At 38.5% G+C, this 15,482-nt stretch overlaps 8 protein-coding genes across 8 annotated transcripts; 4 read left to right on the top strand and 4 right to left on the bottom strand. All coding sequences in view use genetic code 12, as the record gives it.

Annotated features, from left to right (window-relative positions):
- Positions 1-1,007: 1,007 nt before the first annotated feature.
- On the top strand, positions 1,008-1,795 carry CORT_0F02820 (Rpl23a ribosomal protein; the record flags this gene model as incomplete). The annotated part of the gene is made up of 2 exons (XM_003870586.1): positions 1,008-1,049; positions 1,424-1,795. The coding sequence occupies 2 exons, from the start codon at positions 1,008-1,010 to the stop codon at positions 1,793-1,795; spliced, it is 414 nt and encodes a 137-aa protein (XP_003870635.1).
- An 81-nt stretch (positions 1,796-1,876) lies between these two features.
- Positions 1,877-4,357, bottom strand: CORT_0F02810 (Slm2 protein; the record flags this gene model as incomplete). The annotated part of the gene is made up of 1 exon (XM_003870585.1): positions 1,877-4,357. One exon carries the CDS (start codon positions 4,355-4,357, stop codon positions 1,877-1,879), a length of 2,481 nt encoding a protein of 826 aa, XP_003870634.1.
- Positions 4,358-4,931: 574 nt separating this feature from the next.
- CORT_0F02800 (Dbr1 debranchase) lies at positions 4,932-6,182 on the bottom strand (the record flags this gene model as incomplete). Its single annotated transcript, XM_003870584.1, has 1 exon — positions 4,932-6,182. One exon carries the CDS (start codon positions 6,180-6,182, stop codon positions 4,932-4,934), a length of 1,251 nt encoding a protein of 416 aa, XP_003870633.1.
- Positions 6,183-6,265: 83 nt separating this feature from the next.
- On the bottom strand, positions 6,266-7,162 carry CORT_0F02790 (Mcr1 NADH-cytochrome-b5 reductase; the record flags this gene model as incomplete). Its single annotated transcript, XM_003870583.1, has 1 exon — positions 6,266-7,162. One exon carries the CDS (start codon positions 7,160-7,162, stop codon positions 6,266-6,268), a length of 897 nt encoding a protein of 298 aa, XP_003870632.1.
- Positions 7,163-7,712: 550 nt separating this feature from the next.
- Positions 7,713-8,795, top strand: CORT_0F02780 (hypothetical protein; the record flags this gene model as incomplete). Its single annotated transcript, XM_003870582.1, has 1 exon — positions 7,713-8,795. The coding sequence occupies one exon, from the start codon at positions 7,713-7,715 to the stop codon at positions 8,793-8,795; it is 1,083 nt and encodes a 360-aa protein (XP_003870631.1).
- A 153-nt stretch (positions 8,796-8,948) lies between these two features.
- On the top strand, positions 8,949-10,286 carry CORT_0F02770 (hypothetical protein; the record flags this gene model as incomplete). Its single annotated transcript, XM_003870581.1, has 1 exon — positions 8,949-10,286. One exon carries the CDS (start codon positions 8,949-8,951, stop codon positions 10,284-10,286), a length of 1,338 nt encoding a protein of 445 aa, XP_003870630.1.
- A 1,577-nt stretch (positions 10,287-11,863) lies between these two features.
- Positions 11,864-12,979, top strand: CORT_0F02760 (Gpd2 protein; the record flags this gene model as incomplete). The annotated part of the gene is made up of 1 exon (XM_003870580.1): positions 11,864-12,979. One exon carries the CDS (start codon positions 11,864-11,866, stop codon positions 12,977-12,979), a length of 1,116 nt encoding a protein of 371 aa, XP_003870629.1.
- A 175-nt stretch (positions 12,980-13,154) lies between these two features.
- On the bottom strand, positions 13,155-14,882 carry CORT_0F02750 (hypothetical protein; the record flags this gene model as incomplete). The annotated part of the gene is made up of 1 exon (XM_003870579.1): positions 13,155-14,882. The coding sequence occupies one exon, from the start codon at positions 14,880-14,882 to the stop codon at positions 13,155-13,157; it is 1,728 nt and encodes a 575-aa protein (XP_003870628.1).
- Between the last annotated feature and the right edge of the window lie 600 nt (positions 14,883-15,482).

The following is a 15,482-nucleotide window of genomic DNA, read 5'->3' as shown; positions in this document are numbered from 1 at the left end:
GCCGTTATGTCATTGTTGAAGCCAAGTTACACAAATACGGATTATTTCAAAAGAAATTTTTCACGGCACAGATTTTAGAACAGCCGAAATGATACACAATTGATAGATGAAGCCTTTTGGAGAGAGTTTTTATAATCTCCAAAACTCCGGGCCAACTTCATTTTAGATGTAGTAACATTGCATCTCGCTTTTGCCATTGCTTTTTATGGTGTAATGGATTTTAGTATGGGTTTCCGTGAAGTCCAGCAGAAGTGTCAATCTTGCTTATTAATTGAAATATTGCACGTGCCAAAGCAATAGTTTATTACCCCGGGTGCGTTTTTGCACGACGGCAACTTCTATAATAGGAAACACCGATAATACACCGAAGTATTGGTGTATTGACACGAGAGGAAATAAATCGTTTGCCTCTTCAATCTCTATCTTCATTCTCTCTTGATCCAGTTAGCCGACATTTGATGATTGAAGCCGACTTTGTGTGTTCTCCTCTTCCATTGCCTGTTCATGTCATAACATCACCACATACTATTCTCTGAACAATCATGATTCAATAAAATCAACAAAAGAAAGTAAAATCAGGGACATAATCGGCTCCCCACTTTAATGTGGCTTCTTTTCAACTACACAGGGTTTTCCTTGTGTTTCATTCACCGTGTGTTGAATAAGAAACCACTCAAGCTTGTAGAGTATGAACATCAATTTAGCTACATTGTATTCTAATGCCTTCAGTTAGCTCACTTTTATTCTCGTTCCTTTGTATTTCCAAGCCAGCATCAAAACGGCGGATATAAAAAAACTGTTGCGGAGATGCAAATATTTTTTGTCACAGCTAATCACATGACCAAGTGAGGTTTTGACCTAAAGGAATCTGTTACACAAAAGACTGAAATACTGAAAATTGTGAATCGTCTTGGTTTGGGGCTTCGCACAAAAATTTTCCAATAGTAGAACCAGATTTGGTAGTTTAGATAGACTTTCAACATCTTATACAACCTATATAACCAAGAATGTCAGGATCAGGAGCTTCAGGAAACAAATTCCGTATGTCAGTATGTGTCCCCCGCTTAGTCAGAATCTTGTTATCGAGATATACCTTCAGATTGATGTGTGATAATGTCATGTGAAAAATCTCATCTGGAAGAGGAGAATGATGAAAAGGACAACCCAACAGCGGAGAGAGAAGTGAATGAACCCTATATATCTTTCTAATTTCATCATGGCTTTCAAATTAGAAGATTTCGGATGAAGATAATTTCGAGTGTCAAAGAGCAGCACAACAACTGTAATTCACCCTTTCCATAATTAAAGAGATCATTATCAGGAACCTCTCAATGCTTGATTTTTTATGCCAGATTTAGTGACTCACATATCCACGTCATACCTGAAACTATATAGCAAAAACAATTTACTAACAATTTTCTAGTTGGCTTTGCCAGTTGGTGCCGTTATGAACTGTGCCGATAACTCAGGTGCTAGAAACCTTTACGTTTTGGCCGTTAAAGGTACCGGTGCCAGATTGAACAGATTGCCAGCTGCTTCTGCTGGTGATATGGTCATGGCCACCGTTAAAAAGGGTAAACCAGAATTGAGAAAGAAGGTTATGCCAGCTATCGTTGTTAGACAAGCCAAGCCATGGAGAAGAAGAGACGGTGTCTACTTGTATTTTGAAGATAATGCAGGTGTCATCGTTAACCCAAAGGGTGAAATGAAAGGTTCTGCTATTACTGGTCCAGTTGCTAAAGAATGTGCTGATTTATGGCCACGTATTGCTTCTAACTCCGGTGTTGTTGTCTAAGAGTAAAAGTAGTTTAAATTTATAGTGTAATAATGCATTTTTACTGAATAATATTTTACTGATTAACTTCGATATACATCTTTACTTATCATCACTTACAACGATGTTAATATCACCATTAGCACTTACTAGTGGATGTTGTTCTTGTTCGGTTGGGCCACTCTTCAATGTAGATACCTCATCAGCTGACAAGTGCCTTTGCATATTTGGATGAAGAGATGCGTCGCCATTTTGAGTTGCATCATGCGTCGTTGGGGCATGGTTGGTGTGATCATCTCGTTGGTTCGAGTCACCATTCAAATACATTGGATGTATGTTTTTCTGACTAGTCTGAGCTTGTGACTGAGACTGCAAAGGAGCTTGTGTTTGAGCTTGCTGTTGTGATTGGGACACCGGAGCACCTGCAAATTGCGAAAAGTATGCTGATCCAAACGGCTGTGCAGCTGGTGAAGTACTCAAAATCAGCACTGGTGCTCCTCGTGGGGATGTAGGAAAGAACTGTGGTTGTGGCGTCACTTGCTGTCCGTTTTGAGATTGCTGTTGACTCACTGGCGCGCTAGGAGTGATTGTATAGTACTGTTGCTGCACTGGATCGTAAAACTGTTGTGGCTGGGCTCCACTTTGAATGTAGTATGGTACACTACTTGAAGGAGTGCCAATGTTAGCAAATTGTCCTTGTTGTTGGGGATTACCACCGCTTGTGACCGATTCTACAGGAATTAACTGATAAGGTTGCTGTTGATATCTCATTACCGGCAGTGTACTTCTAGGTTGTTGTTGTTGGTAATGAACTTGTGGTTGTGGTACATAATTTGGTTGCAGCTGCATTGTTTGATCACGGCTAATTGGTTGATGTCCTGAATGACTAATAAAACTAGGGTTTCGTTTGACATTATCATCAGTCTCCACAGGAGTGATGATTGTTCCATCACTGTTTATCATGTTGGCCAATCTAGGTGACTGGTTGTTCCTTTGCGAAAAGGTGGATGATAACCTATGTGCATTGGCGATCGATGTAGTTTGCGAAAGTGGTCGATTTGAGTTTCGGGTACTTGTCTTTTGCAAATTTGATGTATTGGTGTTGACGGTTCTCAAAGATCTTGTCGGGGAACGAATTGACGATGCTCTTGATTCCGCCTTCACTGCAGTGACGGTATTCTTAGGTCTATCTGGCAAGGTTCTAGCTCTTGCAATAGGAGTGGGTAAACTGGTCATCTTTTTGATGTCATTGAACCAATCAATCATGTCTTGATATGTGTTTGTCCGAAACACCCATTTATGTGTCTTGTGCATCAAAGCACTAGCCAGCTTTGAAGTCAAAATGAATTTATACACTCCATTCGTCTTCCCATCGTCTTTTGAATGGTCACTAACAGTACAAGAGTCCAAAGGTAACGACATTACTGGATGAGGGTCTTTCTTTCTGTCGTTTGATTTGAACTCATGAATGAATGAACAAGTAAGGACGTACCAAGCACTGGAATAATTCTTGAGAAACTTTGACCTACGTTCCAAGTAACCTTCACGCACAGCAACATTCAAATTGGACTCAGCATTACGAATGACAAAGTCTTGAAGGTGTCTCTTTGGAATATCCAAGTCGATAAATGTACCATTTTTAACTGAAGATGTTGTTTGATTGCCCACTGCGCTGACACTGAGATTATTAGAGGGCAAGTTTCTTTCAATGAATGCATTCCATTCAAAGTTTGTCTCCTTAGATAAGAAGCCGTTAAATATATTAGGCTCTAAGTAGTTTGTGAATGTCAAATTTTCCTCTCTAATTAATTTGAGAAACAGTGATAGATAATTTTGTATTTCGGCCACCACGATACTTTCCAATTGTTTGCCGGCATTTTGTAAATTAGCGTATGCATCGTAGAGATAATTCTCTTCCACCAATTGCCTTCTCAACTGACGGTCCAATTTCGTCTTTACCAAGAATGGATCATATTTCCCTTGCTCACCATCAGCTGGATGCAGGCTATGACTGGTATCCAACTTATTTGCCCATTCCATCGCTTGGTTGTATTGACTGATTAACGACTTGGTTTCATTGAGCTCCTTATTCAAATTGTTTTTGAAATCGTTTTGCAAATTCTTAATCTCCTTGATTTTCACAAGCAAATCTTTTCTCAATTCTTCCAACTTGGGAATAATAATTGCGTTGATTTCCTTAAGAGTTTTTGACGAGTTAGTCACATTCTGTTGATGATAGTGGAACAAAATATCGGGTACATCTTGTACTGAACCATTCCCTATTGGCAAAAAAGACTTTGTGATAGCCTCCAAATCTTGGTTACCAATATTTGATGAATGATTAGCTGCCTGGGGTGAAGCTATTGATCTAGCAGTTGAACCAACAGCTTGTTGGAGTCTCGCCTGTTGGCGTACTATCTCCTCTTGAACACTAGCGTACTCTCTAAAATAATTGAGCAACTCCTTGATGAAAGACCTCCAGGCAACAAATCTATTGGCCATAACTTCTGTTGGATAGTCGTTGTTGCTCATAAAGTTGTAAGGTAGTGCTACTGTGAGCGGATTGTGCGAGTCATACGGCATACTTGTGGTTGTTTTTTTACTTGTTGTTGATCGGTGGGACAAGAATACTCTTCGGTGGCTTGTTGAAGAAAGTTTGGATCCGTATAAGTATCAAGTACACCTGTCCGTTAGGTTGAGTGGTTATTCAATGATTGTTTTATATATGTATCGATTTTAGATGGGATATAAATCTGCGGTCAAAACAGCAGTTTTGTTGGTGACTTTTTTTCTTGTTCCTCTGTAGTCTCGATTTCAAAGTTTATTTTTAGTAGAGAAAGAGGGCAATGAGAAATTTCAATTTTTTAGCGAAAATGCACTTGGCGGGGTCATTTCATAAACTAATATCTACACAAATGTTGATGATTCACTCAATCTGTTTCACGCATAATACTATAGTTTCCCTCGACGGTGCAGTCATATACTTGATGGGAGAATTAGTGATTACGGAGCTCCGGGGGTAACATATGTTATGTTCAAATCCGAATGGGGCGAAAAAAAACAAACATCCGACACCCATGTGGCCTGCGCATAATGCAAGGCCCATGTAGTGACACAGAAATGGACACAAGCTCCTCCAACGTGCAATGGAATACGGCTAGAGGTTTGGTGGAGGTATGTCGAATTTATGACAATACTCCTTTGTTTGATCATTTGGGAAATACTTTAATTCACCATCATAATCAGCAGGTGCAACAACCCCAAAATTCCTTGGTATTTTGAATTGTTCATCATTCAATTGGTTCAATTCTTCCAATTCCTTTTCAACAAGTGGGATAAACTTGTCAAATTGTGTTTGGTTTCGTAATACCTCCCTAGGACTCATCAGCTCAAACTCAGTTTTATGATCAATTATATACCTCTCAATTACCCGATTTATCGCTATAGCTTGTTTGTCGTAGTACAATGCGTCATCGTTCAGTGAGAGATAGTTATTGCTTTTCGAAATTGGTACATCTTTAACTTCAAAGTAGCATCGACGAGGCCCGTACTTATCCAATGCAATGAAATGTGTATCATGACCTACATGACCATTTGGCTTTATTTTCTTTTGCTGTTGATCCTCCTCATCACTAGCTCCATCCAGGCTATCCATATCTAACGATATCTCATTGACATTCCTGACTGGTTTCAGCTCTGTCTTATTGTGGTTAACATTAGCCTCAAACTTGACATGAAGGTGTCCACTAAACCAATATCTTGGCTTTAGATGATGCAACAACACCTTATTCAAGGGGCTACCTAATTGTCCTTTTTTGATATCTTGAGTGAAGTATGGTTTTTGCTTGAGTAATTTTTGCTTATTACCATATTGCTCGATTCCAACTGGCCAATCGTGACTTAAAACAATATCTACATCTCTCTTCAAGTACATTTTCAAAAAAATGGGCAATTTCTGATGGTAGACACTCCTTATGGAGCTCGGATCATAGGGCAATTTTTCCACGTTGAATGATCGGTTCATATACGTATGCGGGCTGTATATACCACTCCATCCACAAACTGAAAGTCCCTTGTAGTGTACACTTCCGAATTGACCAAGATAATATATATTAGGCGCAACCCATCCTCCGTATTTCAACTCTTGCAAGTATGATGATGACTCATGATTACCACCAATGAATATAGTGAGCACTGGTGCTTTATTTTTGCCGGTATAGTAGGATTGAAAATCACCCAAACGACGATATTTCTCAGGTACATTTAACGCTTGAAAATCTGATGTATTGCGTAATGCTTGAAAATCACCACATATTAGTAGAAGCTCAGTGGACGCGGGAATTTCTTTGTATATTTTATATAAATCGCCATGGCAGCAGCCTTCAATAGCTACTTTCAATGTCTTCATCGATAATGCTCTTTTACAAAAGCAATATTTTGTATTTTTTTCTTTTGTGATTTACGTCTATATATTTTATATGAAGAGACCATTTAAAATTTAAAAACGTGCTCCTTGGTGTAACCCAAATCAGCCAAAGCTCCAGTTACTTCACCTTGATCAGATGGAGACTTCTTGTTACCTGAGATGGCATCATATAAACCTGGAGGCCCACAAACGAAAATCTTTGTGTCCGGGCTTGGTTTGTCCAAGTTCTTTTGCAAAAAGTCCTTGGTAATGAAGCCCTCTACACCATCAAAGTCTTTACCTTTCTTGTCGTTAACAAAGTAGGTAATATTGACTTGATCTTTGTTGTTCTTGGCAATTTCATCGAGTCTGTCCTTGATTAAAATATCATCAGGGGAAAGATTACCGTAAAACAATTGGACTTTAGTCTTGTCTTCTGGATTTGAGGTAATTGCATGCAACAATTGATACAATGGGGTAATACCAGAACCACCACCAATCAAAGCAATCGATTTGAATTGGTTTGGTTCCCACTTCCATTTAACAAATGGTCCTTTGAAAGACAAAGTGTCACCTTCTTTTAAGTCGTGAATGTGGCTCGACATTTTACCTTCGTCATATTTCTTAATAACAAATTCAATATCACCTTTTTGGTCGACGTCTGACACAGGAGTGTATGGTCTAATGACGTTATTACCTTTTGGAGTGACAAACTTGGTCATCAACATGGAAGCAACAACCAAACCAGAAACATCGTCTTTATCTTTCAAATCAAAAACCAAGTGCTTGGTATTGTGATTCAATTGCTCGGCCTTTTTCAAGGTCAAATCAATCCATTCGTCACCACCAGTAAAAGTCTTTCCAGTTTCATTTCTAATAAATGATTGTGTGGAGTAGTGGTAAGCAAGGCCAAGGGAAGCGGTGGCACCAATGAATGGCACAATGTATCTGGGAGCGAGAAATCTTGTCATAGCAGTAGACATTGTTATAAGTATGCAATTGAGTTGTACAACAAGAAGAACTTTTTGTTTGATTATTAAACGCCGATTCAATTGGTTGAAAGTTTGACCGATTTAAATAAGTTGAAAGAGAGAGAGAGAGAAAGAGCAAAGGAAAAAAAAATAATAAGACAAAGTGTATGTGTGTGTGGTTACAAAAATTAATAAGCCAATTATTAATTTCAAACTAGCGTCTTTAGTAGTTTACCGAGAATTCATAGATTTACTGACTAGAACCGGATTGAGTTCGAAGCGATATATCTCCACCAAAATAAGCAGAGTAACCACCCCAATCAAGGTGAGTTGTAAGTTTCATTATGTTAATTCGGATGCCACAGTTTCATAGAAATTTGGTAGCACTTACATTGTTATTAAGATTGCTTTTAAGAAAGGGGGTTGCGACATTTGCTTGAGACATTTTTATTTTGTCGTCAGACCGGACTTTTTGAAGACTTATCCGGCTTTGTTTGCTCTGATAACCACATATAAACTTTCTATTTCCTTGCACAACTCAATTCAACTGTATCTTTCCATAATGCTGCTTCGTAGTAAGTCACATAAAGAATTGATAGGTTTGTCGCGTCAGCTTATTCAACCGCTTCTTCCAAATTTCCACAAGGGTCAAGCTGGGAGAATATGTATCATCGGTGGAAATGAAGACTATACAGGAGCTCCCTTCTTTTCAAGTCATTCTGCTGCGTTGGTTGGTGCTGATCTATCTCATGTGGTTTGCGAAAAGCAAGCAGCGCCAATTATAAAAACATATTCGCCTGATCTAATGATTCATCCATATTTGCTAGATTTGGAGAGTCCAACATTGAGATTGAAAGATGGAGAGTTAGAGGATTTGAAAAAATTGTCAATTGAGGAGGTTTTGAATCAAACAAACGTTCTTACTAACATTATTGATGATGTTATTTTGCCAAAGATTCAACCATTGTTGACGAGAATGGATATAATAGTGGTTGGTCCAGGGTTTGGTCGTGACCCCTTGATGTTGAAGTCATTGGTTAGAATAATTGAAGAGATTAAAGTGTTGAACAAGCCAATTGTATTAGATGCAGACTCCTTGTACCTTTTATCAATAGAGCCAAAGTTGATTACAAACTACTCAAAGGCTATCATCACTCCGAACATTGCAGAGTTTCAACGAATCGCGAAGAAATTAGACATTGAGGTTGATATTTCCAAGGACTATTCAGAAGAAGCGTTGATTGAACAAACCCAGAAATTATCCTCAAAGTTGGGCGACGTATTGGTTTATCGTAAAGGCGAGGTTGACATAATCGCCAACTCAAAAAATGTTGTTCTTAACAACTCCACTGGATCTAACAAACGTGTAGGAGGACAGGGAGACACACTAACAGGTGCTATTGCAACATTGGTGAACTGGTCAAACCACTATTTGGATAGCTTTTGGGACAACAAGGTCGATTTGGATGCAACTGATGCCCACATTCTTGCATGTTATTCTGCCGGATCTTTGGTTAGATCAGCAGGACAAAAGGCATTCAAAAAGTATGGTAGGTCAATGCAAACGTCCAACATACACGAGTTTTTGCATGAGGCTTTTCTTGAACTATTTGATGATAGTTTGTTTAGGTTTAGTAATATGTAATAAGAGGCTTCATAATAGTCACGTGAATTCTCGGTTAATTGTAAAATGCGCAAAGCTTGTGCTAGAAAAAAGTGGGGGCGAGAGAAAAAAAAGTGAGAATAAATTCCTGGAGATAATCAGACCAGATCTTATTTCAAAAACAACAATATCAAGATGGATGCAGCTAGTTGTGGGCCTTCAAGTGCCATACAAAATTTGAATAAGCATACTCAAAGAGACACCTCCTTGCAGCATCAAAGATTAGGTGATCCACCACAACAACAAGGTGTCCATCAGTTTCGTCAAGGACAAAGCGTGGATCAACAATTAAATCAAGAGTTTCATAGATTTAATAATGATGGACTTGGACACGATTTTGCCATGCTGTTTATGGAACAGAACAGGCCTCAGTTTCAGCATCAACACCATGTTCCACAGCCGCAACAACAACAACAAGGTTGGGTAAATGATTTTTCCAATATGAGTATTGAGCAGAGGCAGCAACCGCAGGTGAATAATTGGCTGAGACAGTTTATGCAAAGTGGACCACCACAGCAACAGCACCAGCAGAAACATCACCAACAGCAACAGCAGCAACAGCAACAGCGCCAGTACCAGCAACCGATGACGCATGGTCAACTTCCTAATTACTCAATAGGCACATTTCAGAATAGACTAAACATGAATGCGGTTAGTGCGGCACCACAGTTTGCTCAGCAGACAGAGCATCAGCAGGTACACAAGTTGGAAGCAGATCATGCGGAGATATTGGAAAATGAATTTGATCGCCTTGAAAAAGAGTTAGCACAAGAGACTCAAACAAGTGAGGCCAACTTGACAGAATCTGTGGATAAAGCTGTAGAAGATCATGATAGAGATTTATTTGCTGAAACAGCTCGGTCAGTTGAAAACTCAATGAATAAATTGAACACTGATGATGCAGCCATGGCGGAGAAGTTTAAGGAGTCTAATTTCTTGAATTTGATGCATTCCATCGCCAATAAAGAGACTGTACTAGAGAATAACGAATTAAAATCACAAGAGAATGTTTCCACAGAGGCAACAGCTCCAGACGTAGCCAGTAATTCACGGATGGCAGATTACATTCAACCGATGTATCATCCCGAGGAACAAATGAATCAAATAAACTCAACGGAGTTTAATACAGACGATTTTTCAAACGAAACAATTCCAAACCATCCTTTACCTCCACAGGCTATACCACAAAAGCAAAAGAAGAGGCTTCAACGAAAAGAGCCACAAGAGACACAGAACAAGCTACCTGATCCGCTTGCGCATATTGGTGATCAATTAGATGGTATAAGTGATCCATTAACCGCTGCCAGGATTATAAGTGGTGGACAAGTAAAGAGCAGAGACTGGGAGGATGATGACGATTGGTTAACTGATGATGTTTCTTGGAGAAAAGGCCACGTAGTTGAAGGTGAAAGAGATGAAAGATACGGTCAGAAACGTGATGACAGTATGCATGTGCGTTTTGCTCAAAGATAAGTTAGTGTGTATTGATTAAAGTACAAGGTTGCAATTGAACATTTACTCTTAACATTTGGTCACGTGAAGCTCTTTACAGCAGACGAGCGTTAAATCTTTTCGGGATGGAAACGAGAAAAGTCCGAAAGTAGTCACAAAGCTTTAAATTTTACAACACAAACTTATCAACAAGATACTCTGCTACAATAAAGGGAACCAGAACATTGGATTGTTAGACCATTTCTGACACGTCACAAGAAGAAGAAACCCTCTCAATGACGTAAGAGTTCTTGTTCCGCTATAATCAAGAAAAAGGGGCTTAGTCGCCGATTTGGATTGATAACAGTGCGCTTACAAGTTACAGAGAGTCTAAAGGTAATACGAAAGGGCCATCCAAGACCGGATATTCGGTGTTGCCCTAGTAGTTTAGCAACGTTGATCAATTTCATGGTCTTTTGCTATTGTCAGATGACCCTTGTGTGATGTTAAGTTGGCTTGCAAAAAGTCTAAAGTTATGTAAATATAAAAGTTGTAGCCAAGGAGGGCATGCCCAATAACAGATAACATTACAATATTTGGAGTCTTTTCAACCGACTTCGTATCACTGATACGAACTTCAAGCTTTATTGTTCTTTTTGTTGGGTCATTGATATATTCGTTTCTTGTTTTAAAACCATTGTAATGAGTTAGCTGCCCCTGCTATACAAGTGGACCTACTAACGCGTCACTGAACTCTGTTCTTTTGCATCCGTTAGTACATCGTCATCGTCGTATTCGATCGTCTTTCGATGTATTACATCATACAGCATATAATAATAAGGAGTATCGTCTTTGTGTATTTAAAATCGTATTACAACATTTCTTTTTTCTAGTTTCTCACGTGAGCAGTAAGAAAATGAACAAAACTTAAAAAAGAGCTTAGGGTGTGTGTGCTTCTCTTTTCAGCTAGTGAGAATTAAATCGTGTCATGGAAGGAAGACGGGTATTTCGAAAGGATGAATTTATATTTCTTCTTGTTTCACTTCTTTGCCAACAAAACTTGTCTCACCGGAAAATCTAAACATTTTTGTGTAACTATAGCAATCCTGTATGTAACAGATATTGTATCTCCTGCACATATAGAAGAGAAAAAAAGAAAAAGAAATTTCGTGCATTGGAAAAAGAAAAGAGAGAGCTTTCAAAGCATAGAAGAAAGGGGTGCAGATTAAATGAAAGTAATCAAAAGGAAAAGCCAATGGCGATGAAAAATTGATTAAGTGTTAAGCGGTTATGCACTACATTCCTTGTTTGGGCGTAAACGATAATGCTGAAGAAAGAAAAAAAGAAACAAAGAAAAAGACAAAAGGAGGAGATCAAACAGCAGCTCATTACAAAAATGAAAAAAATAAAAAAATATTAATTTAAACGCTGAACGTATTAACCCTCATTCAAAATACAATTACGGAGTTTATGTATATGATATCATTGCAAACAATTTCTCAAAACTTTTTGTATAAATACATCTAACTTTCCACAGCAATTTAGTGATTCTGGAATATCGATTCTTATAAATCAATTCAATTCAAGTACACCTTATAAGTTAGAAAAATTATTCAACAATGACTGCAACTGCTCCATACACAATTGATAAACCATTTAAAGTAGCAATCATCGGTTCTGGTAACTGGGGAACTGCTGTTGCCAAATTGGTTGCTGAAAACACTGCTGAAAAACCAGAAATTTTCCAAAAAGATGTACAAATGTGGGTCTTTCAAGAAGACATTGATGGCAGAAAATTGACTGATATAATAAATCAAGATCACGAGAACGTCAAGTACTTACCAGGAATCCAATTGCCATCTAATTTGATCGCCAACCCAGATATCGTTGATACAGTAAAAGATGCGGATTTGTTAGTCTTCAATATTCCTCACCAATTTCTTGGTAGAGTCAACAAACAATTGAAAGGTAATGTTAAATCAACTGCTAGAGCCATTTCTTGTTTGAAAGGTTTGGAGGTTGACCCAGAAGGTTGTAAATTGCTTTCTACTTCAGTGACTGACGACTTGGGTATCTACTGTGGTGTCTTGTCAGGTGCCAATATTGCTACTGAAGTTGCTAAAGGTAAATGGTCAGAAACATCTGTTGCCTACACCAGACCTGATGATTTCAGAGGTGAAGGTAAAGATATTGATGAATATGTCTTGAAAGAAGTTTTTCACAGGCCATACTTCCATGTCAGAGTTATACAAGATGTTGTAGGTGCTTCAATCGCTGGTGCCTTGAAAAATGTTGTTGCTTGTGCAGTTGGTTTTGTCATCGGTGCTGGTTGGGGTGACAATGCTAAAGCCGCAATTATGAGAATTGGTATTAGGGAAATTATCCATTTCGCTTCCTACTGGCAAAAATTCGGTATCAAAGGTTTGGCTCCGCCAAATCCATCAACTTTTACTGAAGAAAGTGCTGGTGTTGCCGATTTAATCACAACTTGTGCTGGTGGTAGAAATGTTAAAGTTGCAAGATACATGATCGAACACAATGTTGATGCATGGGAAGCTGAAAAGATTGTATTGAAGGGTCAAAGTTCTCAAGGTATTATCACTGCCAAAGAAGTTCACGAGTTATTGGAACACTTTAAATTGCAAGAAGAATTCCCATTGCTTGAGGCTACTTATAAAATCATCTATGAAGGTGGGAAAGTAGATGACTACCCGGATATTTTGAACAATGATTAGATTTTGTTTCAATTTAGAGTAAATATTTTAATTTGTACATTAGAAAAATAAAGGAGCTGGTATTGATAGATTTAGTTCACTTGTAGAGAACACTAGTGTAGGAGATCCGGATAACATATGTGTGCATAGCCTGGAAGCTCCTGAAGAAAGCGGGTACAAGTAGTAAGCAACAACGCTAAGAACAGGTGTAATTCAGTGGCTTCTCTTCATGAATTGTACCATTCCAGCAATATCTCTCAAAACAGAGACTACATTGCTTAGTTTGCTCAAGACCCATCTTCTCTTGTTCACGTCTGATTATTGCACACCCCACACAAGCCTTCCATTCCTCATCTAATGTTCCATTCAACATTGACGCAATTTCGAAACCATTAGTGATCATGGAATTTCTATTGGACATGCTGTACAGCAACTTGAACGTGGAAGTATTGGATGCAAATGAATAAGGTTTATTGGCAATATAAATTATTAGTGGAACATCAAAAATGTTCGGAGTCAATGCAGTTAGGTTACTGGCATTGCAACCAAGGAAAGTTGGTCTAGACGTAAGGTTTAACTTGAGAAACGAATTTTGATCCGGCACGTAAGGAAATGGCGTGTTTTCTCCAGCTATGGAAAATTGGCGTTCATACGTTTTTACCATGCTTGTACCATCTGGCAAACCATCGATGTCAGCAGAATTGTCGAATGCAAAGACAACACTCACGTTTCTTTTCAAGAGAGGTTCAAGGGGAATATTTTGCCCATCTTCACCTCCATCCACCAAGTATAAAGTTTTCGATGCTTCGATTGGGGTTTGTGGACCTTGACTCTGGTAAAATGGGTTTGGATTGTATTTTGCCACATCTATGTTTGACTTGACAATAGGGTCAAGTATGTATCCATTGATAAAGTCTTTGAGAAATTCTGGTAATGTGGTGTTATCAATTGATAGAATGATCGCATTGAACAAAGAGGAGGAAGTTCCCATGAAAAATCCCGCATTATCAAACCCTTTAATACAAGTCGAGTTCTGAGGATACCCATTATCTAATAATGTTCCAATTGACCCTGTTCCCACAAACGAGTTCAAATAGGGTGATTCGCTTCCCACCTCAAATGGAGTGAATGAAAATACAGTACTGTTTAGATTAATAATGGTGGTGTCGGGCACTCTACCTACTGCTAACAATATAGGAAACGGTGCATAATAGTTGCGAAAATTTGTCTCATTCATAACATCACTAAATCGGTACTCAGCTCCATAATCCTTTTTATTGGTCAACAACTGGTAGCTTAAAGCTCGACCCCATATATCGGTAATACTAATACTAAATCCAGCTTCTTGTTTTGCCCTTACTTGTTCCCCTATATCAATCCACATAAGTAATTGGTCAACGATATTATCACCAAAATAGTTCAAGATTGAATTTGTGGTTTGCCACAATGTATTATTGTGAATGAGCTCGTCAATGCTGATCAAATCGTTGCTCACCACGGATCCGACTAACCATGCACCACCGGATAATCCAGATATATAGCTACTTGATTGCAATATTCCTCCGAGACCAGCTCCTTGTAAAATATGTGTTCTTGCATCCAATGCAGCATACTCTCCTGCTCCTGTTAACAATGCCCGATATCCTCCTCCCGAAAATGCGATACCGATTGTAGGACTAGCCCTATCCAAAAAGGAATTTACCTCAAAGTCATCTAGCACGGCAGAGTGTAGATAGTCTGCTAAATTTTTTTTGGCGATTGGGTATCTTGACTGCATGTAAGCTATTTCATTCTCATTGAGTCCAGGTGAAGCAAATCTACCTAGTTTTCCACCGGGACACTTGACTTTCACGGGAGCGTACCCATCAGACTTTGCAAAAATCGTGTGAGCGTTGATTAGGAATAATAGAACACCAAAAAACATAATTGAGGTGATATAGTGGAGTCTTGAGAGTTGTCAGATCTGATCCTTGACTATATTATAATTTTTTGCAACACATTTTTCGAATGTTGGAAAAGTCATATGGCGGACTTCATTGAGAGGAACAATTTTTTACGAGTTCATATAATAGAAGTTTGCAATGAGTAACAGTAGGTTGTACAAAGCGATCTAGATAAAACCATGAAACTTTTATAGGACTGGCCCCAATACGTTTCCAATTCAAACATGAAGTGAGCACATTTTGCTTTACTCGTAAGATTGAAAAAGTTGGCAGTTGCTGAAAAAGCCACTTATAGAGCTAGATCCCAAAACTGTATTCGTATATTAGCTACACTTTGCCCTGCTTAAAAATCTCTTTTACCACGGTACTAGATCTACAACACCTTCTTCTATTACAATGAACAATAAAATTATTTTGGATATTACGTTGATAGCGTTTGTCCCATTGTTTCACGGATGTCTTCGAGTAAAATATTTACAAGTCTTCTATATTTACTATTCATTCATGTGTGTGCCACAGTTTCAAGAATTCACATCGGTATCACAAAGATAAAAAACAGTAACCGTTGATTGTTGCGAATA

Source organism: Candida orthopsilosis (genome assembly GCF_000315875.1).
Source record: "Candida orthopsilosis Co 90-125, chromosome 6 draft sequence".
In the NCBI taxonomy this organism is placed as follows: Eukaryota; Fungi; Ascomycota; class Pichiomycetes; order Serinales; family Debaryomycetaceae; genus Lodderomyces; species Lodderomyces orthopsilosis.
Note: the sequence above shows the minus strand (reverse complement) of the source record. Positions and strands in the feature narration are given on the sequence as shown.